Raw genomic sequence first — 27,565 nt, 5'->3', positions numbered from 1 at the left:
ATCAAGGTTGCTCTTGAAGTTAAGGAAGTTCATGCTCGTGGAGGTTTTGAGATCCGGAATTGGCACGCTAACTCGGATGCCCTTCTGCGACGGGTCGGAGAGCCCAGAGGAATCCAGTCGAAAGTCATCAGTATCGATTTAGAGGGCGATGCGGAACGAGTTTTGGGCCTCCTATGGTTGCCGGAGGAAGATGTAATCGCATTTGCCACTGACCAGCAGTTTGACGGTATTTTACCGACGAAGCGAAACATCCTACGTTGTGTCATGAGCCTGTTTGACTCACAAGGTATATTGTCGCTTATAACAATACAGGGACGGATGATCATTTAGGATACGTGGCGCAAACAGACGCAATGGGACGAAGAAGTCAATGAATCAGTTCGTATACGCTGGCTTTGATGGACGGAGCTGTTTAAGAAGGTCGGACAGATGAGACTACACGCTGGCGTGGGTTAAATCGCAGCATTGCCGGTACCGACAGTTCGTGGCTTTTCGAGTGGGAGAAATTCTAAGCAAGACAGAAGCCACCGAGTGGAGATACGTCCCAACACAACATAACCCAGCTGACGATGCAACTAAATGGGGCAAGGGACCCAGCACGGATGTAACGTCTCGCTGGTTCCAAGGACCCGACTTCCTCTATCAGCCGGAAATAAAGTGGCCGGAACAAAGATCGACACAGACGCTCGACACAGATGAAGAATTGAGACCCTGCATGGTACATCGTCAGAAAACATTCGAGGATGTCTACAATATCTGTAAATTTTCTAAGTGGGAACGTTTGCTTAGAACAGCCGCATACGTTCACCGCTACATCGAGAACAGCAAGCGGAAATGGAAAAAAGGGTTGCTGATCATGGGGCATCTACAGCAGGAAGAGTTGCAAAATGCAGAGAATAGCCTGTGGCGTACAGTGCAGTTATCAGCGTACCCAGATGAAGTCGCTGTGCTGAAACAAAGAAACGGAAACCCGAAGAAGGCTATCGATAAGACTAGTCCAGTCTACAAGCTGTCGCCGTTCTTAGACGAATACGGCGTGATGCGGGTAGACAGTCGCATCGGAGCAGTTCCGTACGTTACATATGACTTTAAGTTTCCGATCATCCTGCCGAGACATCACCATCTCACTAAACTAGTCGTTGACTGGTATCACCGCCGATATCTTCACGCTAATCATGCGACGGTGCAGAATGAGGTTCACCAACGCTTCCATGTCTCTAATCTTCGCTCCGTTGTACGACAAGTTACAAAAGAATGTCAGGCCTGCAAGATCTCCAAAACAGTACCAACCACGCCGAAGATGGCTCCTCTTCCAGAGTCACGTCTAGCGGCAAAGGAAAGACCGTTCTCCCACGTCGGGCTGGATTATTTCGGACCTATACAGGTCCGTACCGGGCGTGGCTGTGTCAAACGATGGGTAGCGTTGTTCACGTGCCTCACTGTGAGAGCAGTGCACTTGGAAGTCGCCCATTCGTTATCTACGGAATCATGTAAGATGGCAGTACGTCGGTTTGTGGCGCGTCGTGGATCACCTGTCGAAATTCGCTCCGATAATGGGACCAATTTTCAGGGGGCTAGTCGTGAGTTGCGTGATCAATTGGTGGCTCATGGGAGCGATTAGTAAGGTCCGTCAAGGTGGCACTTGGCTCACTATGTGGCGATCAAAACCCGGACGATGAAACGCTGCTGACAGTCCTTGCTGAGGCCGAGTCCATAATAAACTCTCGACCGTTAACCAGAATTCCTCTTGAAAGCGTTAGCCAGGAGGCGTTAACGCCAAATCATTTTATCCTGCTAAACTCGCACGGAGTCGTCCAACCTCCTACGAAGCTAGCGGAATTAACAGGCGCAACGCGGACAAACTGGGACCTGGCTAGGAAGCTCGTTGATCAGTTCTGGCGACGATGGGTCGCAGAATATCTTCCGACGATTGCAAGAAGAAGTAAATGGCTCGAAGAAGCTGAGAAGCTCAAAGTCGACGATTTGGTGCTGATCGTGGATGAAGGCCGACGTAACGGATGGACGAGGGGGCGGATAGCAGCGATAATTCCAGGAAGTGATGGTCGAATTCGCCAAGCCATGGTTCAGACCACAGGAGGGTTGTTTCGGCGCCCAGTGACCAAGTTGGCAGTGCTCCAGGTGCAAGGCGATGGTAACGCAGCAACAACGGAAGAACCGGAATTGCGTCACGGGTCGGGGACTGTTGCCACCACTGGCAGCACTGATTTGAATTGAATGGATACGCGATACCCCTCGACGAGACTATGCACGCAACAGGTGATATGAACCGATGCGTAAGAAACGTCAGGGAGACCAACGAACGTCAAAACCCACATACATTTCGCAAGTCATGGTAGATGCCAAGTATAATGTGAATTCTTTCTTCCTAATTATTGAAAATTACGAGTTATATCAAAAGTATTTAGATTGTGCCAGTTAATCCCTGAATTTGTTACGGTACCTTGCGCTATAAGTATGATATGCAGTACGATAGACAGTAAAATCTTGAAACTAAGAAAAATTTGTTCTAGTATAGGTTGTTAAGAGCACTACGTCTCAGATATTGTCCTCAGATCCGATTTCTGAAATACCCATTGTGCTTTGGCTGTAAGTTACTTCTGATTTATTAATTCGATCTAAGCAAACTGAATTAAATACTCCAATAGGGATCCTCTAGTTACACATCGAAATCAAGTTTGTTGGGGATCAATCGAATTAAGGCGACCAGTTGTAAGTAAACATGAATTTATTGCCAGCGAGTTAAACTTATAAATAAACACTTTACAGCTTAAAGAATTCTGCACTAAAAACCATCGTGCTTCTCTGTTAAGAGGTTCCGAAAAATCTCCCCAACACAGTTACTTGCGACGTTTTTCTACCAGTGTAAAATCGACTCAAGTAGTGTTTTGTTTTGATTCGAGGTTAAGTCACTTTGTCTCTCCATATAGCGGGGTGGCGAAAGTAGTGGTTATTTTGCGGAAGTTGAAAATCTTACTTTCGTCGTTTTGTACATCCAGAAATTAAACGTTCTAAAAGTGAAAAATTGAGTTGGTACAGAGCGAAACGTGTAGAATTTCGTCTGCAAAACACAAAGGATCGATAAAGTAAATTTGCATACTTTTTCGACTTTAGTCTGTATGGATAAGTTTTCGAGATTTCTTGCTTTCTGAACTTGTTTTGTTTACTTCTTTGACATAGAAAAAAGCAACAGTTGTTTTACGTGAAAATAGGAATTTGACCAAAATTGTAAGGTATAAAACCAATTAAAAACAATACAGTGTTCTGTTACAATATATTATATTGTTTTTGAATTGTATATCCAAACAAGAATAATGTTGTTTCGACATTTAATTACAATACGCTGTATTGTATCCAATACTTTATATTGTACATTGATGGTTTATTCCATTCACTGAATGGTACGTTTTTATCCGGGTAGACGGCCGTATAGTTTATCTTAATTTTTACCACTTAATTTTTTACCGTGCACATATGGTTCTTCTTTCCCCCATTTTCTCAATGCGACCCGACGCCTCTGCTGCTTTAGCGTTAGCTCTAGTGCGTTTTGCTCAAAATCTGACAGAACTAGTTCAATGAGAAAAACATTATTGCTTTCCGTCGACATTTTTCTGAATATTCGGTGTTTAATTCAATAGTTTTTGAGTAAAATAACAAATATAACAGGTAAATTCATCTTTTATCGTATCTTCTTTGTTTGTGTCGTGAAATTTGGGTACTTTAGTTGTGTTTCGAAGCGAATTTCCGAGCATTATTTATGCCGACGCAAATCGACTCCTCCCCGCCCTTTAACCGGAACCCCAAAACGATGCTAATGCTGCTTTCATTTTGCCCTTTAGGTGTCTTCCCAGCGAATGAACGGTGTCCGAAATGAGTGCGCCGGAACCGGAAAAAGTCAACGATAGTGTTTCAGCCAATCCGCCGTCGGTGGTAGACGACGGATCCCTGACTGCCCCAGCGGCCTCCAGCGTAAAGAAATCGCACCTCGAAGGAACCGACGCCACAATGAGTGACGACGACAACAAAGTGATCACAACCCTTGAAACGCCGAAATCTACGAAAGAAAAGGTGATTATCCACAGCCAGACGATCATTAAACCGGCGGCCGAATCGCCAACGGAGCCAAAAGCAACTAATGATTTGCTGGCCAAAATGAAGAGTCGTCTGAGTAAACAAATCGATCTAAGTGTTATTTCTACTCCAAAGTCGCATCAGATTTCCGGATCTCACGATTCGAGCGGATCGATTGAAATACCCGCCGATTTGATTCTGGGTAGCGACATTCCGGTAACTCCCGCAGCGGCGCATGTCGCCAAAGAAGAACTGGAAGATCACGATCTGATTGCGATCCTCGAAGGAGACGACGTCGATATTACGGAAACGGCAACGGAAATTGAAGTTCGGGTCGGCGGAGGAGACGAAGGTATGTATGAAGGAGAGCAACTGTTGGAGGAAATTCATATCTCTATCGTAGATGAGCAGGATCTTGAGGCGGAGAAGAAGGAACGGGAACGAGAGATCGCGATGAGACAAATGGCCACACTTCCGATTGCACCTAAGGGACGCAAACCAAAACATGCCGGAGATTGGCAAGAGCAGAAGATGCCACCTTTAAAAGCAAGCCCTACGAAACGCTATACTTCGAAGGCCGAATCTTCAACTCCACCAGGGATGATTAAAACGGTGTCTGTGGAAAAGGTTCCACCCGTTTCGAAACCTAATCTAGAGCTGAAAAGTCTTCCTGTAAAATCACCACCAGGAACACCCGGACAAGTAACCATCAAAGGCCAAACGACGATCAAACCAGTTCCTAGACCAATCGTCATCAAGACGGAACCAGTCGAAAAGGGTGCCTTCCCATCGCCCACTAAAAAGGTCATGGTTCCACCTGTTAAGGCTGCTTCCGCTTCGAAGGCACTGATTCAAAAACCTTCATCCCTTACAAAACCATTGCCTACAAAACCACCAACACAGAAACCAGCTTCTACTTCAAAAACAATACCGCAGAAAACTTCTTTAGTTTCGAGTGTTCCACCACAGAAGCCAACCACTCAAAAAGCTAATCCACCGGTACCCAGACCAATACCGATTCCTCCCGCAAAGACGAGTAATGATGATCTAATTAGTTCACTTGTTTCGGACTGGGATGATGAGCCAATTGTTCCGAAGAAAGAGCCAATCAGCCCCATTGCTTCCCCACCTGTAGCGCAACCGACGACAAACGTAACAATGGGTCCACCACAGCCACCCACCCCTGAGGAACCTGTAAAACGTTCACGTGTCATCAAGAAGAAAATAATATGGGACCCCGACAATCCCGAAACACACATGTCGTTTGCCAGTTTTGTTAAATCAAACAGAACGAAACCCTTACCGGAGAGTCCCAAAGAAACGTTCACACCGCCCGCTCCGATTCGCCCTCCGGGAACCGGCATTCGTCGGAAAAGAGCGGAATCCGTGGCCGCGCACATGATCAAAGATACTCCCCAGTTTGCTTTGCCACCGCCACGAAAACGAGCTCGCACTCCGGAACCGGTTTCATCAAAGGCCCCACCGGTTTCTTTCGCGCCCAAAAATACAGCTCGAAAAAAGAAGAGCGAAATCGAAAAACTTCTCGGAGACGAAGGGGCAATCAATATGCTGTATGACGTTGAATGCGAGAACAGCAACACAGATTTACTGAAAACTTCCGACCTCAAAGTCGATTCGGATGACGAAGACGAAAAGCTCATGGCAAAGGCCAAAATTATCACCGACGCTGTCATTAAGCAAGGTCACTCTCCAAACGATAACGCAACACACGTTCCACGAATGAGACCGAAACGCGCACCCACACCTCAACAAACGTCCCCCAGTCCGGCTCCACCTGCGACCACCACTTCCGGCACATCATCGCGTAAATCCAGTGGCACCACGAATGGCCCAGGCCGCAAACGAAAACAACCAGCATCCGGTTCGGAAGATTGGGATTACGTTTACAACTCGCGGAAAACCTGCGATGACGCAATGATCATACGACGTCGTTCCAACAGCTCCTACTCCAGCTCAACCAGCCCTCGTCGGCTAAGCGTTGACCAACCAAATACCACTGCTTCTGACACCCCAACAGACACACCCGAAAAGCCCAATTTCGAGTTCATCAAACCTTCTAACAAATCTCCTTCCAAATCCGAGAACATCAAACTCGATTCCTCCCTTGTCGCCAACATGAAGGGAAAACTCAGCAAAGTTCTAGGTAGCAAACCCGCAGACATATCATCCCCCGACAGCAGTCCTCCGGTGAAAGTGGAGAAGAAGCTCAAAGTGTCCCCGAAAGTGGTCAGTACGGAATCGACCACAGCAACAGCCCCAACGACAACAACGGTTCGTGTCGAGGAGAACGGGGCCGGCAAAAGTTGGGAGTCGCTGCTGGAAAAGCTCACGGAGCTTAAACTGCAGGAGCTCAGCTTCAAGCGAAGTGGCAACTACATTGAGCTTCTGCTGGCACCGAAGGAAACTAAACTCAAAGATGTATTCACTATTGAGGTAAGTAATGTAAAGTGCTAAAGGCACTATCTTTATAAGTGGTCATGCTGAAGGTGTCTGGATTCGATTTCCGGTCGGTCCAAAATCTTTTCGTAATCGAAATTTACTTGACTTTCCTGGGCATAGAGTATCATCGTACCTGCCACATGAGTCTCAGCATCTTTGCTATGGGGAGACTGAAAAGATTGATCCCAGTCAGTGGGATCGTAACACCTTATTTTTTCGGCATTCCATGCAATTTTGTACAATTATTTGTACATACGACAGACAATGTGGTAGCAGGAAATTCATCAGATGGTAAAACAAACGATATCATAGAACCAGTTTGTTTGTATTAACCCAAAAAAAATCAATGTGGATTTTTTAAGGGCTTTGGAAAATCTCAAAAACTTTGCATATATTGCATCAAAATGTCTCAAATTTTCATTACTTGAAGATTTGAATAAGTGAAATTAAACGCCCAATTATAAATTCTATTATTCCCTGTGTATTGCTGTTCAGCATGGTTTTATTTAGAACATGTAGGCTGTAAAACCTGATTGCATAAGATTGTTTCAGGGTTTTTGGAATGATTTTGTTCATGGATTTTTCTAAAAATTTTATAATAATTTCTGATTTTTTCCTCCCCTTTTCAGGAATTTCTGTATGAATTTGTTCAACAAATTCCACCAAGAAGTCTATTAAGATTTTTGCTGGATTCCTTTCCTCCTTAAAGCCTGATTCGCTGCTGACAAGTAATTTCTAGGCCTATCTTGATGTATGGAAAATTTCTGCAAGGAATCGATCAAGGAAGCGCTTTTTTCTGATCGCAGTACGCAGCTGAAAAGAGATGTCAGTTCAAACGGGAGCCGCTATAGAAAATTTCTGCATGGAATCGGCGAAAAATTTCTTTAACGATTCCTTTTCAGTAGCAAATCAGGCTTAACCCTTCTACCGGCAGCTTCATTTTTTACCGCAAAATGAATATTCAAATCGTTATAACTTTTTTGTTTTTCAATATTTTTGCACCATTTTTTCACAAGTTCTCAAAAAACTCTAGTTTTAGGATCTGTGTCGATATTGATCATTGGTCATTTGGTTTTGAAGATATTTTACAATTCCTTGGGGGAACGACGCGTTACTAGAACCCCCTGTTAATTTCTCAGGTTACAGAATTTTAATCGTATTTTGATATTCACTCTTCGGAACAATACATTAATGAGAGTTTGTTATGAAAAAATGAAGCAATTTGGTGCAGCCGTCTTTAAATAATGAGCATTTAGGTTTCTGGAACCACGCTGGCAAAATAAAGATCTCAAAAATTTCAAAATACATCATATCGTAATTTTTAGATATCTCCAAGAATTCTTAATTGATTTGTATGATTTTTTCAGAGAAGCTCCTTATTACTTGGCATTATATAGCCTACATTTTATTTTTTTGATAAATTGACCAAAAACAAAATGGCCGCCAAAGACATTTTATATGGAAAATGTCGGTCCCCAAGGAACATCGGAATATCTTCAAAACCAAATCACCATTGATTAATATCGATACGGATTCCTAAACTAGAAGAGTTGTTTGAAAGCTTTTGAAAAAATGGTGCAAAAATATTGGAAAACAAACAAGTTATAACGATTTGAATATTCATTTTGCGGTAAAAAATGAAGCTGCCGGTAGAGGGGTTAAATTCATTCATAAATTTCTCATGAAATTTCTCCAGAGATTTCTTTTAGGAATTCTTCAAACAACTATTCATGTGGTCTCTTTGTAGTCTAGTAATTCCTTCGATTGTTTCTTATATTATTTCTCCAGAGGTTATACCTTAAGGTGAAGATGAATCAAAGCCAAAGTTCAAATTTTCAAGAGCACAAATCTGGAGAACCAAACATCCATTTGAGCTGAAAACCTAATCGATTGGTCACCACCAGCTAGTGATCAATCGATTAGGTCTTCAGCTTAAACAGATGTTTGGTTCTTCAGATCCGTGCTCTTGAAAATTTGAAGTTTGGCTTCGATTCATCTTACCTCTAGAAAATCCTGCAGGATAGTATCCTGGGTTTCATTTGATGAGGAAATTTGTGGGCTTCGTGGCCGTGCGGTTAGCGACGTCAGTCATTCAGGCGTATTGTGTCACGGGGTGTGGGTTCGATTCCCACTCGGTCGGTGGAAACTTTTCGTCAAACGAAAAATTCATCACTGGGCTACTGGGTGTTATGTGTTGTCCGTTGCCTAATGTTAGTGATCGAAATTGCGAACTGCAGTGCTAACATGGCTGCCAAAACGAATGACCTAGCCTTAAGTACTCATTCTGTTTTGAGTTTTTCGATGCTATTTTGATACAAATGTTTATTCAAATATATGAAATTCCATTCCCCAGAAAACTGCATTTACCGTAAGGACGCCATTCACCGCTCATGCTCCATTCACCGCTCATCGAATTATTTTGAAAAATCTGAACAAATTTTCGCAATAAAAGTCATTAACATGTATTAGTATACCAGAATGAATTGTATCAGAATGAAATACATATGATTTCATTTTATATGCTATTTATTAGAGATAATTTTAGGCTGTTTAAGGCAGTAAAGATGAGTTGAACAATGATTTTATTATGGCAGATCGAAAAATGCTTCATAGCTGCCACGCTTTAATGTGTTGTTGTACTATAGTACAAAGATAACAACCAGCTAATGAACGTAAATTAATTCCAACTAGTTGTGGATAAAGAACCTCATACTTAGGATTAGAGGGTCTTGTTTCCCGGACCCAAAAAAATCCCGGGATTCGGGATTTTATTTTTAAAAATCCCGGGATTTCCCGGGATCGCGGGACAAAAATCAAATGCTTCCAAAACGACTATAGCGCGACCAGAGCGCGTATTTAAACTTTGTTTAGTCTTATAGAGCAGTTTCACAATACCCGAACCTGTTTTCTAAGGTTAAGTTGAATAACAATAGACAAAAACAATGTTGTCTTAGATTTTATTCATCAATATATCACCTATCTGGAGTTGAAGTCAACGGGCATTTATTATAGTTGATTTGAAACGAAAATCAATCATGTTGTATAAGGTATAGTATAGGTGATACCAATCACTCTCAAATTTTACCATATCTTATAAAATCTACTCTCATGATAATGCAACTTGTTTACATTGTTGTGTCAAATCTTCATGCATTTAAATTGTTGGCATGACAAACACAGACAAATTCGTCCTGGAAAATTGTATGGTACACCGAGCAAACTAAAAAGTGTACGGAAAGATAAAATGGCAATAACAAAATTTTAATATGATGAATAATTCAAGTACCACAGAATTTATTGACAAATGGAACAAACCGTAGAGTAACCTACAGTTTATTGGACAACACATAACTAATATAAAAGAAAAAAAAGCATAAGTGGCCCTAAGCCTCAATAAAACGCTTATTGAGTAAGATAAATGCAATAACCAAAATGCATTCCTGTATCAACAGTCAGCGGAAAAAACATGCAGCTTGTTCTGTGCCATTATTTAAAAATAATACAATATTTTCTAGTTCAACATGCAATTTCGGGAAATCCCGGGATTTTCGAAAATAAGACCCTCTACTTAGGATGAGCGGTGAATGGCGCCCTACACATGTATCATTGGCATACATGTCATTCGGTACCATTATGCGTTGTTCACATTCCAACTTCTTTCCTACAAAAACAAATGTTTTATCTTGCGTCTAGCGCAAAAAGTTGCGAAAAATATCGAAAAACCGATTTTTGACAGAATTTAATGTGTTGAAATGCTGTTGAGCGGTGAATGGCGTCCTTACGGTATATACTTTTCTATTTTTATTTTTTTTCTTTGCGTGTATCACTGATGCTAAGGGATAATTCGAATAAAACGTAACGACAAAATATTTGTATGGACCGTAACACTACGGAAGAATCCCTTCCTCCCCCGAATGCGTTACGTAATATTTGAACGATCCCTAAGGTCTGATGTTTTTTTTTTGTTTTTAACAAGAGGGAAATCTGCAAACAGATCCCCTGAGAAGGTAACTCAGGCAATGCGGGGATGACAAACCAACGACGACCCGCTAAAACCAGCCCATGCACTGTACTTGAGCACTTATTTTCGAATTGCTCAAGTGGTGTACAGTGCATTGACATGCCCTTGGACTCAGACCCTTATCTCCCCGGAACCACCTTAAGGTATTTCTTCGAGGAGGGACCAGTGCATATAGCACAACACGTGTAGCAGAACTAGCCTATGCAAACTGCTTCTCCTAGCCGACTGTGGTCTATGGTGAATCGATGGAGGAAGTAGAGTTGACAGCAGTGCACTCTATTTCCATAATTAAGAAATGGATGAAGTCTAGGAAACTAGGACTGGCCCGTCACAAGACTGAGGTGGTGGTGGTCAACAACCGTCCGAGCAACGGGCGCTTATCTCGGTAGGTGATTGCACCATAGAGTCGAAGCGATCCCTTAGGCATCTTGGGGTAATGATCGATGACAAGCTCAGCTTCGCTAGCCATGTTGAATATGCCTGTAAAGTGGCATCTACGGCAATAGAGGCGCTTTCGAGGATGATGTCTAACAGCTCTGCTGTAATTGCCAGCAAACGCAAGCTACTGGCAAGCGTGGCGCTATCCTTACTAAGGTATGAAGTACCAATCTGGTCAAAAGCACTTAGAACGAGCAGAAACCTAAAGCGGTTGGAAAGTAGCAAGTGCATACCGGACGGTATCTAAAGAAGTCGTGTGCATCATAGCCGGGATGACGCCCATCGGGCTCGTCATCAAGGAAGATGTTCAATGCTTCAACCAAAGGGGTACCAGAGGAGTCCGCGACACGTGTAAAGAGGAAACGCTCAGAAGCTGGCAGCAGGAATGTGTCCGTTGTCTGCTCTGTCGACACATATTAGGCACTTAGCGATTTGCTTACAATCGCTTGCCCTATGGCCTTCGGTGCCGCATTTTCTGCACATCTTGCTTCTGTCGGGACCATTACAATTCCACGACTTATGGCTTTTCCCGAAACACTTGAAACAACCTTCAGAAGGCTCAGCCGGCAAACCGACCAGCCTACCTTGAGTATGCCCAAGCTCTTCGCTTTGTTGGCCTCTGCGACCGGCAGCCCGATCGCCGCCACCTGGGTGCCCTGCGGGCCCTTTCTAAGGTGGATGGCCTACTGGCTACGTCGATGTCACATTGCTCTTTGAGAGCAGCCGAGACCTCCGCTGCGTCGGTGACCTCATCCAGATTTTTACACTGAAGAGTCCGCTTCAGCAGTAAGGGATCTTACATTAACCTCGGCCCCAAATACTTCTTGTGCCAGTTGCTTATAGACTGCACCCTTTTCCTTGGCGTCCTTCTTTAAGACTAGGATCATTTCACCAATCCTAGTTCGCCTCGTCTGCGCCCAATGGCGATAGCTTCTCCATACTTCGCATCGCCTTCAGAACCTCGGCGTATTTCGCTTCCTCCGTTTTGATAACGAGGGCTTCGCCTGAATTCCTACGTTTCGCTGTTTTCGGTTTAGCGCTCTCCTTGGGCTCCGTTTTCAGTTTCCTCTGTTTTTTTCTTATTTCCAACTTGTATCCACGGGTTGCTGTTGCCTTGCGCCCGTGGTTCCTGTGGATGCACTGCCTGGTTCTGGTTATCCCGTGGCTCCTTTTTCTTGGCTTTCTTGGCCTTAGGCTTGGTGTTGGCCTCTCCTTTGTTGCCATGTCCTCTTGATCGCGAGGCTTGGCTCGTGCCAGCTTTTCCGCTCTGTAGGACGGCCGCGTAGGTCAATTTTCCCTTAGCAACCATACGTGTTTTCGCCACGTGTTCATCCCCGGAAGGTCCCCTCTTCCGCATCGCGTATCGAATAATATCATCAGATATATTCGCGTTGCATGTGAAGGAAAACACTTCGGGCTGACACGACCTAGTGTCTTTTTTGCCCTCTACCTTGCCAAGTTGTTCCTTGGCTTTCTCGTAGTCCTGCTTTGCAGCTAGGACTGATTGTCGCAATTTCAGTAGACTTGTTTTCAAGTCTTTGCTGATATTGCTTTTGCTCTTAACAAACTCGATGATGACATCAAGTTGCTCAGCAGCTACCTGCATTTTAGGGAGGTCCCTATTGCGATCCGTGGCCTCGATTAGTCCCGGACCATCGGTCACCTCAAATGTTGCACTGGAGCGGCCAGTGCCTGCCGTCGTCACAGTATCAAGGCTTTTGCCCACACTGTTTTCACTAAAGTTGATGTTGGTTGCCTCCTTCCTTGGCGGGAACCTTAGACGGTTATTGATAGGTCCATAAGCCTCTCCTTCACATTCCGCTAGTTGTTTGTTTTGATTGATCATCTCTTATGGGTCCCCCTAAGAGCCGCTATCCATCTCCGCTGGAATAGTCGCCTTTATGATCCCATGGTTATCTATGCAAGCAGGGAGGCCGTGCTAGGGTTGACATAGTCCTTTATGGGGTACCATGTTCAGAGCCGGATCGGCACAGGTCCCTCGTTGGTATAGAAATAATCAATTTACATAAAATATTCCATGTTGAGCTATTGGAGCAAATGTCAAATGAAATTTTCAATAATTTTAAATAAAAATCATTGCAATCTTTCATTGTCACAATCAAGCATTGCAGAATTCGATCTCAATTGATTTCGAGAAACGATCAAAGCAAACGAAGAAAAACATCGCATCTGTAGGTATCGGTCTATGATCGGCAATGATTCACAAGTTGTAACAAGCTTGATAAATAGCAGCTGAGAAAGAGAGCCCCAAATAGAAGGCGATAATAAAACCCATTTTTCTCGCTTATTTACCATTGGGAATATTTGTTTTACTTCACAGGTATGATTAACAATCCCTGTACATCCTATAGCCATCTTTGGAGCTTGTATAAATGGGTTTTTTCATGCCCTGTTATCCCCTCATACAATCAGCGCTGTAGCAGTAGTCGATAAACAGACTCTCATGATGTGTTGCGGTACAATCATGATACAGAGAACGATAAGTAAGCGATACTCTGAATCCAACCTCTGGTCACGATAAGTGCAAATATATAATTAGGTTAAGTAAAGCTAAGTTAGGCAAGCATATCAAAGCCAATTTGTGTACATGTACCTATTTGATTCTCTTTTTTGCAGCTAATCAATGAACTGAAAACCGTACTGAACATACTGAAGGGTGATCCCAACGTGAGGGCTGTCCTAATGCGATCTAGTGGAAAGCATTTCTGCCGAGGAATCGACGTGTCGTACCTGATTCAGACCAACGCAGAAAAACGCAAAATAGCGGCTCAGGTTTACAGCGGTCATTTAAGGTAAACTGCGCAAGTTTTATGCAAAATGGGTAATAGCGATTTCACAGATTTATTTCTTTCTAGGAATTTCCTTCAAACGATGGCCACGTTCAACAAACCGTTGGTAGCTGCAATTCACGGTGACATGGTGGGTCTGGGAGTTACGATGCTACCTCTTTTCGATGTAGTCATCGCTCAGGACAGCTCCACGTTTCAAACACCGTACGGCATATTAGGGCATCTGCCAGAAGCAATGAAGATTTTTACTTCAACGAAAAACTTGAAGCCAAGAGCGGTAAATATATTTGTGAAGTTTATGTTCATCACACCCCGAAGTTCAACATCTTTTTGTCATTACAGATAACGGACCTGCTCTATCTGTGTCGAAAAGTGTCAGTTAATACAGCACTAGATTACGGACTGATTTCGGAGGCAGTCAACGCCGAAAAGTTTCAAGATCGAGCCGACAGTATCACCAAGAAGCTGGCCTCTCTTTCACAACAGGTAAGTGAAACACACCTGGATAGATTTATTTGTTGGATGCAATCATTCAAATCACCACCACTCGTGGTCATAAATTGGCACGCATTTAGCGCGATATGCTGGTCCTCGGTAGAATAGTTCACTGATTTCCGATGGTTCGTAGTCATCCAAATCGAATTTGCACTGGTGTGACATCGGGCAAGTGCAACGGTGGAAGACAAATCCGTAGTCGGGTCGGGCGTATCCACAAAAATCGTACGGTTTGCATCTGTCCAGAGCTGAAAAAAGTTTGAATTAAACGAGTGTGTCAGATAAATTGCATTTTAACATGAGAGAAATTAATATGACGCCAAAAATTATCTTTGTTCGGTTACTCAATGGAAAGCATGCCAAGTCAATTGTCCCATTGTTGAATTTCCACGCATAACTGTCCCAATACTGTATTTCTACGCATAACTGTCGCTCTATACAATTCGTAGCGCTGACCTCGAACACAATAATCAGTACACAGTTTTTAATTGCCTGTTGTTTGGAAAAATCGTTTTGAATATCTTCTTACGTTAGCTTTACACCCCATGTGGAACACAACCTGTTTTATGTATTTGTATTATCAGAGTACATTCATCATGTGTGCTTGACGTCAAATTTTAATGAAATTTTCAATATCAAAATATTATATCTCTTCCGTTTTTCAAGGAATTGTTGAATTTTCAGGATCGATCACAAAATTCTTCTAGTTTTTGGCACCACGGTCATCGATTCGAAATTTACCGTAATTTCGGATTTTTCACGGGGTGTACTGAGGTAACCCTACTTAAAGAATCAATAACCAGTTCAATTTCTAGTCCATGTGACAAATAATCTTCAAGATTTAGCAAACCAAGTCTAAATAAAAAAGCATTTTTGGATTACTTGATCACATACTGGGTTGTTCAGAATACCGGTTCACTGGTGGAAGTGGCCATTATGTTGGCGAATCTGAAACCTGGCTTGCGACATATCAATCTTCATGAATTTGCAAATTGCAAATCGAGTCTAAAGCTGGTTCAAATGTATTTGAATGACTTGCCCACATGTAGAATTGTTCCGGATATCCGGTTCCCTGGGGCGAATGGACACTAAATTGGCGGTTCTGAAACCTAGCTGCCGACATCAAACTTCATAAATTTCAAAACAAAGACTACAAAAGGGGTAATTCAAACGTGTTTCGATGACTTTATAACATGCCAGGTTGTTTTGGATACCCTGTTCCACAGAAGAAGTGGTCATTATATTGGCGGTTCTGATACCTGTTATGCGACATATCAAACTTCGAGAATTTGCAAATCAAGTCAAAAGAAGAATAGTTAACGATGTTTTGGATGACCTGGCCACATACGGGGTTATTCCGGATAACTGATTCTTCGGGGAAAATGGCAAATATGTTGGTGGATCTGAAACCTAATGTGTATCAAATATCATGATTTTGCTAACCAAGTTCAAAGAAATGTCAAATCGTTTGAAGATTTGTATCGTGAGTTCTGAGTTAAATATTTATTCTGCATAATAACCTTGAATTCTCAGATGAATTTCTGCCTGCAGCCTGAAAGTCTCGATATATGAATTTATTAAATCATATAAACTCTCTAACTTACTCATTAACTCTTTCTTTCACAAACTCATACATTTTTTCATCATAACATACACAGAAAACTTTGCTTTCCATCCCAAACTATTATATTTTCATTCCCCCACATGTGGCTCCATTTGGCACATGTCACTTGAGCTTTCATTAAATGCATCAACATAGTCTTGAGGATATACATCCTCTATATTACGTACAATCCATACGTAAGAATGGTATGCTTAGCGCATAATTGGTCACTACTATCAGTGGGACTGTTATGCGTAGAAATTCATCATAAACCCCGTTTTTCTAGGCATAATCGTCCCATTTTGAATTTCGTAGTTTAATTTACTTTTTTTCCATTGTACAAACTCTTGATTCTAATGAACACGCTATTCTTTGTACTGTTGCAAAGATTTTAATTTTATTTATCACCAACCTGGTTAATACGGCGCCCAAATGTGTTAAAATCTTTAAACACGATTTCTCGATTGCATATTTTGGAACGTGGGACAGTTATGCGTATAACGGCAGCGCATGTAGTGGAAATTATAAAATTTTAGGAACAAACTGAAAAATACAAAATTATGATTAGCGTACTAGGAATCCGATGCAAATATTAGAATTTCGGTAGAAATTCTGAAAATGATGAATTCTCGTAAGAGTTTTGTGATTTCGGTAAAAATTCTGGAATGTTGGTAGAAAATCAAGATTTCACTAGGATTCTTGTAGAGAAATCTTTTGAAAATGTAAGATTTTCTCTGAAATACCTGGAATTTCTACCGAAATTTCTAGCATTCCGACTAGAATTTGTGGAATCCATGCGAATGCAACTGAAATCCTTGAGAATCGGACTGGAATCCTTGCGAATACGCGTGAAATTCTTGGGAATACGTCGCTTTTAGAATAGCAAGGATGTCAGACGTATCCCAAGGAATCCTTGCAAATCCGACTGGAATACTAACGAATCCTTGTGAATTCAACTGGAAGTCTTGTGAATTTGACTGAAATTTTGCGAATCCTACTGGAATTTTTGTGCATCCGATCAGAATTTTGTGAATACAAGCGAAATCCTTGCTACTTCGTCTGAAATCTTTGTGAATCCGGGTGGAAGCTTTGCAAAACCGATTGGAATCTTTACGAATCGGACTGGAATCCTTGCGAATCCGACTGGAATCTTTGCGAATCCGACTGGAGTCCTTGCGAATCCGACTGGAATCCTCGCAATTCTGACTGGAATCCTTGTAAATCCGACTAGAATCCGTATGAATCCGACTGGAATCAATACGAATCCACCTGGGATCGTTGCGAATCCGATTGGAAACCTTGTAAATCCCACTGGAATCCTTTTTGAATCCGACTAGAATCCGTGCGAATCCGACTGGAGTCATTAAGAATTTGAGTGGAATTCTTGCTAATTCGTATAGAATCTTCCCGAGCAACACACATGTTATAATTGTGTATTATCAACTTATATATGACTAATTTTGGTCATATATCAGTTGATAATACACAATTATAACATGTGTGTTGCTGGGGTTTGCAAATCCGTGTGGAACCCTGGCTGGAATCCTTGCGAACCCGACTAGAATCCTCGCAATTTTGACTGAAATCCGTGTGAATCCGACTGGAATCCTTGTGAAGCCCACTGAAACCTTTGCAAACCCGAATAAAATTCTTGAGAATCAATCTGGAATCATTTTGAACTCGACTGAAATCATTGAGAATCTGATGGGAATTCTTGCGAATCCGACTAAAAACCTTCATTTCATTTATTTAGTTAACATCTAAACAGATAACACTGAATCAACAATTTCACGCCACAATACTCGGTTCGTGGCCGCATCTCTCCATCCTCGGTTCGCCCCACGCTCGCCAAATCGATACGCACTTGATCCGCCCACCTAGTTCGCTGCGCTCCACGCCTTCTTGTACCAACCGGATCCGAAGCGAACACCATCTTTGCAGGGTTGCTGTCCGGCATTCTTGCAACATGCCCTGTCCATCGTATCCTTCCAGCTTTGGCCACCTTCTGGATACTGGGTTCGCCGTAGTAGAGTTGGGCGAGCTCGTGGTTCATCCTTCGCCGCCACACGCCGTTTTCCTGCACACCGCCAAAGATCGTCCTAAGCACCCGACGTTCGAAGACTCCAAGTACTTGCAGGTCCTCCTCGAGCATCGTATACGTTTCATGCCCATAGAGGACTACCGGCCTTATGAGCGTTTTGTACATGGTACATTTGGTGCCGGCGTGAATCTATTTTGACCGCGGCTTCTTGTGAAGGCCATAGTAGGCCCAACATCCAATGATGATGCGCCTCCGTATTTCACGGCTAACGTTATTGTCAGTCGTCAGCAAGGATCCAAGGCAGACGAACTCGTCGACCATCTCAAAGGTATCCCCGTCTATCGTAACACTGCTACCTAGGCGAACCCTGTCGCGCTCGGCTCCACCAGCTAGCATGTACTTTGTTTTTGACGCATTCACCACCAGTCCAACTTTTGCTGCCTCGCGTTTCAGGCGGGTGTACAGGTCTGCCACCTTTTCAAATGTTCGGCCGACAATGTCCATATCATCCGCGAAGCAAACAAATTGACTGGATCTTGTAAAAATCGTACCCCGGCTGTTGAGCCCGGCTCTCCGCATGACACCTTCTAGCGCAATATTGAACAACAGGCATCACCTTGTAGTAGTCCCCGGCGGGATCCAAACGAACTGGAATGCACACCTTTCATCGTTGCTCTTATCAGTCTCGTGAGCTTCCCGGGAAAGCTGTTCTCGTCCATGATTTTCCATAGCTCTACGCGGTCGATACTATCGTATGCCGCCATGCAATCGATGAACAGGTGATGCGTTGGGACCTGGTATTCACGACATTTTTGGAGGATTTGTCGTACAGCTGACTAAAAACCTTGTGAATCCGAATAGTGTGATTCGCAAGGATTTCAGTCGGATTGGAAGGATTCCAGTCGGATTCGTAAGGATTCCAGAGAAATTTCGAATATTTTTAACGGAATGCCAAAAAAATTTACCACCTCAAGATTATTCATTTTTTCCAATCATGAATTTCCAATCCTAAAGATTCCGCATGTCATAAATATGCCAGCAGAATTCCGATATTTCAGTATTGTTCAATACTGTTTTCACAACCCAATGCTTGTAATTATCAGCGGTATTCTGCCGTTTCAGTTCCTTAGTCTACAATAATAATCTTCAGTTAAATTAAAAGTCTTTTACCTCAAAATCCAATATGCACCCAGTGTTCAAGTGTTGAGCCATTTGCAGTACTTTTCAGGGAGATATGCAGTATTTCAGTAGGACATTACTGCCGTGAATCGCAAGTTACACATTGACGACAATTCGACTTGTTGTTTTTTTCTATTTTTTTTTTCGAACAAATCATGGTGTCTCATTAGTGCAGCTGAAAGTTCATTGGAAGAAAACTGAACTCAACTAAATTTTGACGGAAATGCAGATTGGATTGACTGACTTGTGGGTACGGTAAATGGCTTGGCATAGCGTACCATTGGTACCTCGCGTACCTACAGGAATAAAATAGACCCCATTGTGTGGTCCTTCGCCTCTTGCCCAGCAACTCCTATCCCTACCTCCTCGAGGTACTGGGCGGGATACGAGTAACCTTAGAGAAGATCGAGTAACAGGGTTGGTTGGTGGGAGCTTTGATCGTATGCTGGCAGGGAAGGGGGAGTCTGTACTCCATGTTAGGAGCGGCTGACAACAGCGTCTGTTCGCCATATAAAGGGCGGCTGATCATCGTCCGAGTGCTAGAGAAGAACTCTAAGCTACTCTGCGCACTATGGCCCTCCAAACATTTAGGGGGAATGGTTCTCCGGAAATCTAAGAGATTGGTGTCAGGCCCTGCAAGCTAACCGTAAAAATACACCAGCACAGGAACATCAACGATAGAATACGGATTAGAACAATCGGCAAAAACCACAGCGACGAAAATGAACTAGCGATTGGAAACTCGGTACGTGGAACTGCAAATCTTACAACTTCATCGGAAGCACACGCGTACTCTCCGATGTACTGAAGATCCGCGGTTTCGACATCGTAGCGCTGCAGGAGATGTGCTGGCAGGTTCGATGGTGCGAACGTTTAGAGGTAATCATACCATCTACCAGAGCTGCGGCAACACACGTGAGCTAGGTACAGCTTTTATAGTGATGGGTGATATGCAAAGGCGCGTGATCGGGTGGTGGCCGATCAATGAACGAATGTGCAAGCTGAGAATCAAAGGCCGATTCTTTAACTTCCGCATAATCAACATGCATAGCCCACACCCCGGAAGTACTGATGATGACAAGGACGCATTTTACGCGCAGCTCGAACGCGAGTACGACGTCAAGATCATCATAGGAGATTTGAACGCTCAGGTTGGCCAGGAGGAGGAGTTCAGACCGACGATTGGAAAGTTCAGCGCCCACCGGCTGACAAACGAGAACGGCCTACAACTGATAGATTTTACCGCTTCCAAGAACATGGCCATTCGTAGCACCTACTTTCAGCACAGCCTCCCGTATCGGTACACATGGAGATCACCGCTGCAGACGGAATCACAAATCGACCACGTTTTGATCGATGGACGGCACTTCTCCGACATAACCGACGTCAGAACCTATCGTGGCGCTACATTGACTCTGATCACTATCTAGTGATGGTGAAACTGCGCCCAAAACTATCCGTCATTAACAATGTACGGTATCGACGCCCGCCTCGGTATAACCTAGCGCCACTGGCCCAACCGAACGTCGCCGCCGCATACGCACAGCATGTCGAGGTAGCGTTGCCGGAAGCGGGTAGGCTTAACGAAACCCCTCTTGAGGACTGCTGGAGCAAAATAAAGGCAGCCATCAACAACGCAGCCGAGAGCATCGTCGGGTACGTGGAAAGGAGGACATGTAACGATTGGTTCGACGACGAATGCAGTCAGGTTTTAGAGGAGAAGAATGCAGCGCGGGCTGCAATGCTGCAGCAAGAAACGCGACAAAACGTGGAGCGATATAAAAGGAAACGATAGCAGCAAACCCGCCTATTCTGGGACAAAAAGCGCCGCCTGGAAGAAACGGAATGTGGAGAAATGGAGCAGCTGCATCGTTCACAAGAAACGCGAAAGTTATACGAGAAGCTTTACGCATCCCGAAAAGGCTTCGTGCCGCGAGCCGAAATGTGTAGGGATAAGAACGTAAGCATCTTGACGAACGTGAGGTGATTGAAAGGTGGAAGCAGCACTACGATGAACACCTAAATGGCACGAAGAACACAAGCTCAAAGGATCACGACAGGAAGTGACTACGTCAGCACGGCGGATGAAGGAAACCAACCTGTCCCCACATTGAGGGAAGTTAAGGATGCCATAAACCAGCTCAATAACAACAAGGCAGCTGGTAAGGATGGTATTGGAGCTGAAATCATCAAAATGGGCCCGGAGAGGTTGGCCGCCTATCTGCACCGGCTGATTATCAGAATCTGGGAGACGGAACAGCTGCCGGAGGAGTGGAAGCAAGCATGCCCCACCTACAAGAAGGGCGACAAACTGGAATGTGAAAACCGTCGTGCGATCACTATCCTGAATGCCGTCTACAAAGTGCTATCCCAGATTATCTTCCGTCGTCTATCACCAATAGCAAATGAGTTTGTGGGAAGTTATCAAGCTGGTTTCATAACCGGCCGCTCGACGACGGATCAAATCTTCATTGTACGGCAAATCCTCCAGAAATGCCGTGAATACCAAGTCCCAACGCATCACCTGTTCATCGATTTAAAAGCGGCTTATGATAGCATTGACCACGAAGAGCTATGGAAAATAATGGACGAGTACAGCTTTCCCGGGAAGCTCACAAGAGCAACGATGGACGGTGTGCATAATAGCGTGAAGATTTCGGGTGAACATTCCAGTTCGCTCGAATCCCGCCGGGGACTTCGACAGGGTGATTGACTTTCGTGCCTACTGTTCAACATCGCGCTAGAAGGTGTCATGCAGAGAGCTGGGTTCAATAACCGATGTACGATTTTCACAAGATCTAGCCAATTTGTTTGCTTCGCGGATGATATGTATATTGTCGGCAGAACATTTGGAGCGGTGGCAGACCTGTACACCCGCCTAAAACGTGAAGCGACAAAAGTCGGCCTGGTGGTGATGTGTCATGCTGATAGGCGGAACTGAGCGCGACAGAGCCCGCCTAGGAAGCAGTGTTACGATAGACGGGGATACTTTTGAGATGGTTGATGATTTCGTCTACCTCGGATCATTGTTAACGGCGGATAACAACGTTAGTCGTGAAATACGGAGACGCATCATCAGTGGAAGTCGCGCCTACTATGGGCTCCAGAAGAAGCTGTGGTCGAGAAAGAAAACCCCCGCACCAAATGAAACGCTAATAAAATAAATAAACGCTAATAAGACCGGTAGTCCTCTATGGTTATGAAGCCAGGGCTGGCATCTCCTCAGTGCAAATATAAAAACACAAAGAGTTTGCACTTTGTGTTGATCATGGATTTGAGTGGAGTGCGACAGCAACACTTTCTCACTGGTTCTTACCTCTTTGAGGCCTCTTTATGTTTCTGCTCTCGCTGCAATGCATCCTTCGACACAAAGTGTTGATGGTGAACACACACTCTTTGTGTGGCTCATTGAGTACCTACTGAATGGGGCGAGCTTCTATAGAAAAATATGGGAGAATTGTTGGAACGGGACCGACTTTTGAAACCCAAGATGGCGACTTCCGGTTTGCGAAAATTCCTTCATACCCATGCAATATGGATATTTTTGGAATGGGGCCGATGAGTAGATGACGAAAATCGATGTCCGACGCCATTTTGGAACAAAGACTTCCGGTTTGTAAAAATTCCTTCAAACCCATGCAATATGGATATTTTTGGAATAGGGCCGACGGGTAGATGACGAAATTCGATGTCCGACGCTATTCTGGAATCCAAGATGGTGGCGACTTCCGGTTTGTGAAAATCACTTCAAACTCATGCAATATGCGTGGTTTTCAAGTAATTTTCACAGACCGGAAGTCATCATCTTGGATTTCTCAATGATGGCGTACACCGATTTCCGTCATTTACCCGTAGGCCTCATTCCAAAAATACCCATATTGCATGGGTTTGAATTGATTTTCACAAACCGGAAGTCGCCATCTTGGATTCCAAAACGACGTCGGACATCGGTTTTCATCATCTATTCGTTGGTCTCCTAAAATTTGAAGTGATTTCGGAAGAAATTTGGTTGTGCACACGCTATTTCAAGTTTATATGGAAATTACTATGGGAAAGGCAAACCTTTTGTGTTCAGTCCTCTAACTGCTCGTCATAATAATCAATGGAAAAGTGAACACTCTCATCTCATGTGAAAATTTACCAGCTACAACTTTGCCGAAGACCACATTTCGATGGGACGTAAGGATAATTTGTTATTATTGGCAACTAAGTTTAAATCATGCTGAAATGATCATTCAATTACTTTCAGAGCAACACTGCTTTTTTGCTGTAGAACATAGTAGCCTGGATTACTTTGATCTATTCTTCCCGCCAGGAACACCACTGTTGCCTGCCAAATAGTTGGTGAAGCATGCTACATGCAAACCAACTTTATGATGATGAATAACAATTTATCCTGAGGTCCGATCAAAAAGTGGTCTTCGGCAAAGTTGTAGCTGGGAGGATTTCACATTAAAAGTATTTGTTCACTTTTCCATAAAATATTATGATGGAGAGATAGAGAGCTGAACACAAAAGATTGGCGTTTTCCATAGTAATCTCCATATAAACTTCAAATGGCGTGTGTACAGTCAAATTTCTTCCGAATCACTTCAAACTTTGGGAGGATGCTATTTATTATAATTAAAATCGTTTAACCATATGGGAGCAAACATTTCAAAATTTGCATCACCCTAATGGACACTTATGCGGATTTCAGGGTGATTGTAGCAAAATTGCGTTCCAAGTCCGCAAACGGTATGTTTGTTGGAGAACATGCAGGATTCTATTTATGGCGTAGGTAGAGTTAGGATTGTTTATACAGGTTTCTGTGCCCGTTTTATTATTTTGAAACTTCCTCTCAATTTGTCTTAAAATCAAGCAAGCATTCGCTGGTTTATTATTCGCCATTCAGTACCTTCCGCCTTTAGTCTTTCTGTCTTCTAGTATATTTGGCCTTGAGGTTTTTTGCCTTGTAGTGTTTGCGACCTTTTCGAATTCCGTCTTGTGGTATTTTCTACCTATTGGCATTATGTCATTATTTTCTGCCTTTCGGCTGCTTTGATACTCCGCTTGAGTCCAAACATCTGGGTTCACTAATTAAGTTTGGTTATTTGCTCTGTTGACACAAATTACGCACATATCGAGTTGCTTACACAGTCAACTCTCCACAAGTCAGTATACCGTATTTCGATACCGATTTAAACTGTCCATAACTGCAAATTTGTAACATTTTAATTATAGCCGATTTCGAGTTAATACCGCTCAAATCACAAATGATTTTCATTTGATCAAATCATTAAGTTTCTTTCTAGAAACCCCGAAAACATACCAAGTAGGTTTGTTCATATTATGAAATGTAACAGCATAACAGTCAATGTGTCACATTGCATAACAGTCACACTGGGAATGTATACCAGTTTAATAAAGTACTAGCAATGATTCAAATTTATTTTCTGACATTGTGACATCTGACTTGTCTGATGAACTGTGCCGGATTTGAGCTTTGTATAACTATAATTAAATTTATGGTACTTTTTTGAAATTCTAGATTGTCTCCAGTCAGAGTAACTAAGACTGAAGAAGACTACAAGTGGTAGTCAAAATACGCGTTTCTGTCGAAAAATAAGCAGGGCGAAATTAAAAGGTTAAATACTCAAATGTACTTTTTTTATTCTCTTCATTTATATTCTGTTCAAAAGATTCGAATACGTTAAAGAGTGTAATTGCTTGCCCTATATCCTCCGCTGCTGTATCTTCTGCACATTATACTTCTGTCGGGGCCATTCCATTCCTTTTTTTTCACTACTCATTGAGATATTTGAAATCACACCAGACGCCTAAAGCATGGTATCGCTACATCGAGTATTGTAATACCCATTTTCAATAGTGTAATAGAGTCATTTTTTTTCCTAACCCGATATCGAGTTATGGAACCATCCTATTAAAAGCTGGTTTGGATTGCTACCTCGATGATCCCTTGAATCACAATTGCACTGATTTCATGTTCTATAACTCGATGGTCCCTTCATTATCGTGTTATAGAAAATGGACTGTATTTCAAAAAGTTGGAAGCCACCGTAGATCATAGGTTTTTGTCGTGGTGATTTTTAACTTTTCGGGGGTTATTAAATATTCAAAACAGGTGTTGTAGTTCTTGAAGATACGATTCCATACTGTAGGCGGGTGGTTTATGTATTATAATAGTTGCTTTAATTATTTTATATATTTACCCACGCAACGGTAATTATCTACAACCGTCAACTGATGCCTCTCGTCATTGATATCTTCACCGGTTTGGTTCACGAAAACCCAATGCTGCTGGGTATTATCACATTGGCAACGTGCCACTATTGAAACATTTTTGATGCCATATTTCTGGTAAAGAGTCTTTTTCTGAAGGGCAATTTGATTCGATTGACAACGCTCCAAATGCTTCGTTGACGAACAAAACTTCATCTGCGTTCGAGTGTTAATGTTCATGATGTGGCCATGGTGACTGTAGGTCACCGGACAGCTCGGAGTATTCAGAGGGCAGCGACAGATCTTCTCCACTGCACTTGGCATCCAATAACGATGGTGAACTATGTTGCACACGTCGTTCTCACGACAGGTACCCATCATAGTATCCTGGAATCGATGGGATTAAAATCTTTCACATATGATTTTAATTTGTATTGAGAATCAATCAATGCTTAAAACTTACATAAACTTCGTAATGATATCTGTAGGCATTGGCCACAATAAATGAAACTAAAATGGAATACAAAAATAGCAAAACCTTTTCGTCACTGATCACCATTTTTTCGAATTACTTAACCCACTTAATTGGCGCTTTCAAACGAGCTAAACGCTACATCAAGACTGAGCAGACCGCTGTCGAACGTTGCAAATCTCGTTAAAATCTCGATCAGAACAGCAGAGTGCCGAGCTCCTCTATTTGAAACCTATCATGCTGAAATTTTCCAAACAGATGTGTTGCCTCAAGTCGATCGACCGTCACACACACACAAGATTCCTTACCCGTGGTCGGGAAATAGCTTCTCCCCTAAGCACATGCATCTACGCTGCTGCCAGACAGAACACATGACATGAAAAATAAATTACTATGTCAGGCATTTCTCATCTTCGAATTCCAAACTGCTACAGCGTTGACTGTACGGGAAATGAACTCAAAGTTCGGCGGGCTTTATGTGAACGATGTGATGAGTTTTTTAGTCGGCACTGTTAGTCGAAAGTATCCACTTGATTTTGAACTGATCACCCTTCCCGGGGAAACCCATCTGCCGAAAAATTTAAACCGAACAGCCGGCGAAACGGTAGAAAAACGCAAAAAGGCAAAAACTAGTTTAAGCGCCACGAAGACACTAGGAGCTTAGCCAAAGACGCGCGGTCAAGTCAGTGTCAGACAGTTGGGAGACATAAATAAATATATGGACACAGTGGGAATGAAGTGCAAGATCAATAATAGAAGGCGATTAGAATTAATTGATTATATGTGCACTTTCTGAACAAATAAGCAATTTAAGTAATTCCAAATTAGACAAAACATTAAAAGCTTCAGAAAATTGAAATCAGTTTTTGGAAACCAGTGTTTGCGTGTCACCAAACCGTTATTTTTTTTACGAAATTGAAAAATACCTAATTTAAACTAATAAATTATGTACATTCTTTCCATCTAGGCACTCAAATCAATGAAAGCAAACCTCCGCCAAGAATTACTCGCCCGTTTGGACGAACAGCTAACTGCTGAGCAGAGAAAACTTTCTCAGCAGTGGATTACCACTGAGTGCCAGGAAAAATTCAAACAATTTGTAAACCGTGGTGGCGAATGGTAACACTTTTTCTTTGAGGTAAGTTTCGAGCAATAAATCCACTCGCGTCGTTACATGGATTTGGCCGAGCAATTCGACGTAAGTACACAGATGCTTTTATTCTACATTTTAGATTTACTGACTTTTCAGCCAGTTTAATAGTTATTTCAAGAAACGAACTTAGAACGAGATATTTTCATTGAAGATTTACTTTAAATGGAATTGATTAATGTTATCAGCTACTGATAAGAAGAGATAGAAATTCATTGAACGTAGAATTTTTTCTAATGCGGTTCAAAATTTGTTCATGTTCTACTAAAATTTGATTAATATTTACTATCCCTCAGATATCTATAATAAAGTAATTCAATTGTTTCAAATAGAATTTATTTTCATATATGCGAATATTTTATACAATTGGCATACAATTGTGGCGCATTGAGTGCAAATATGGTTTAAAACAGAAAAAAATAACTGAAGCATACAATATTTTGATCCATAGACACCTACACGTGTATAGCCCATAAGCAGAAGAAATTTGTGGGAAAATCCGCGGTCGATTTATTTAGACATCTTTTATTGCAATACATGTATGAACAAATCAGAATAAAAATCTTCCGTTCTTTCTATTAAAAA

At 42.6% G+C, this 27,565-nt stretch overlaps 2 protein-coding genes across 7 annotated transcripts; one reads left to right on the top strand and one right to left on the bottom strand.

Moving 5' to 3' along the window:
* Positions 1-3,561: 3,561 nt before the first annotated feature.
* LOC5571406 (cell surface glycoprotein 1) lies at positions 3,562-27,565 on the top strand. Of its 4 annotated transcripts, XM_021842981.1 has the most exons (8): positions 3,563-3,684; positions 3,858-4,086; positions 4,225-4,441; positions 4,493-6,543; positions 13,646-13,821; positions 13,885-14,095; positions 14,161-14,304; positions 26,798-27,565. In XM_021842981.1, exons 2-8 carry the CDS (start codon positions 3,889-3,891, stop codon positions 26,951-26,953), a joined length of 3,153 nt encoding a protein of 1,050 aa, XP_021698673.1. In that variant the 5' UTR covers positions 3,563-3,684; positions 3,858-3,888; the 3' UTR covers positions 26,954-27,565. The 4 variants fall into 4 exon arrangements, with proteins under 4 accessions (XP_021698671.1, XP_021698670.1, XP_021698673.1 ...); XM_021842979.1 differs by having other exon boundaries at positions 3,562-3,684; positions 3,858-4,441; XM_021842980.1 differs by having other exon boundaries at positions 4,225-6,543.
* On the bottom strand, positions 14,289-26,730 carry LOC5571404. 3 transcript variants are annotated; one of them, XM_021842983.1, is made up of 4 exons: positions 25,931-26,728; positions 25,822-25,868; positions 25,349-25,745; positions 14,289-14,561 (listed from the first exon to the last, which is right to left on the bottom strand). In XM_021842983.1, exons 3-4 carry the CDS (start codon positions 25,737-25,739, stop codon positions 14,356-14,358), a joined length of 597 nt encoding a protein of 198 aa, XP_021698675.1. In that variant the 5' UTR covers positions 25,740-25,745; positions 25,822-25,868; positions 25,931-26,728; the 3' UTR covers positions 14,289-14,355. The 3 variants fall into 3 exon arrangements, with proteins under 3 accessions (XP_021698675.1, XP_021698674.1, XP_001653656.2); XM_021842982.1 differs by having other exon boundaries at positions 25,940-26,728; XM_001653606.2 differs by having other exon boundaries at positions 25,822-26,730.

This window comes from Aedes aegypti, chromosome 2 (assembly GCF_002204515.2).
Source record: "Aedes aegypti strain LVP_AGWG chromosome 2, AaegL5.0 Primary Assembly, whole genome shotgun sequence".
Lineage (NCBI taxonomy): Eukaryota > Metazoa > Arthropoda > Insecta > Diptera > Culicidae > Aedes > Aedes aegypti.
The sequence above is the reverse complement of the archived record's forward strand: the minus strand, read 5'-3'. Positions and strand labels throughout refer to the sequence as shown.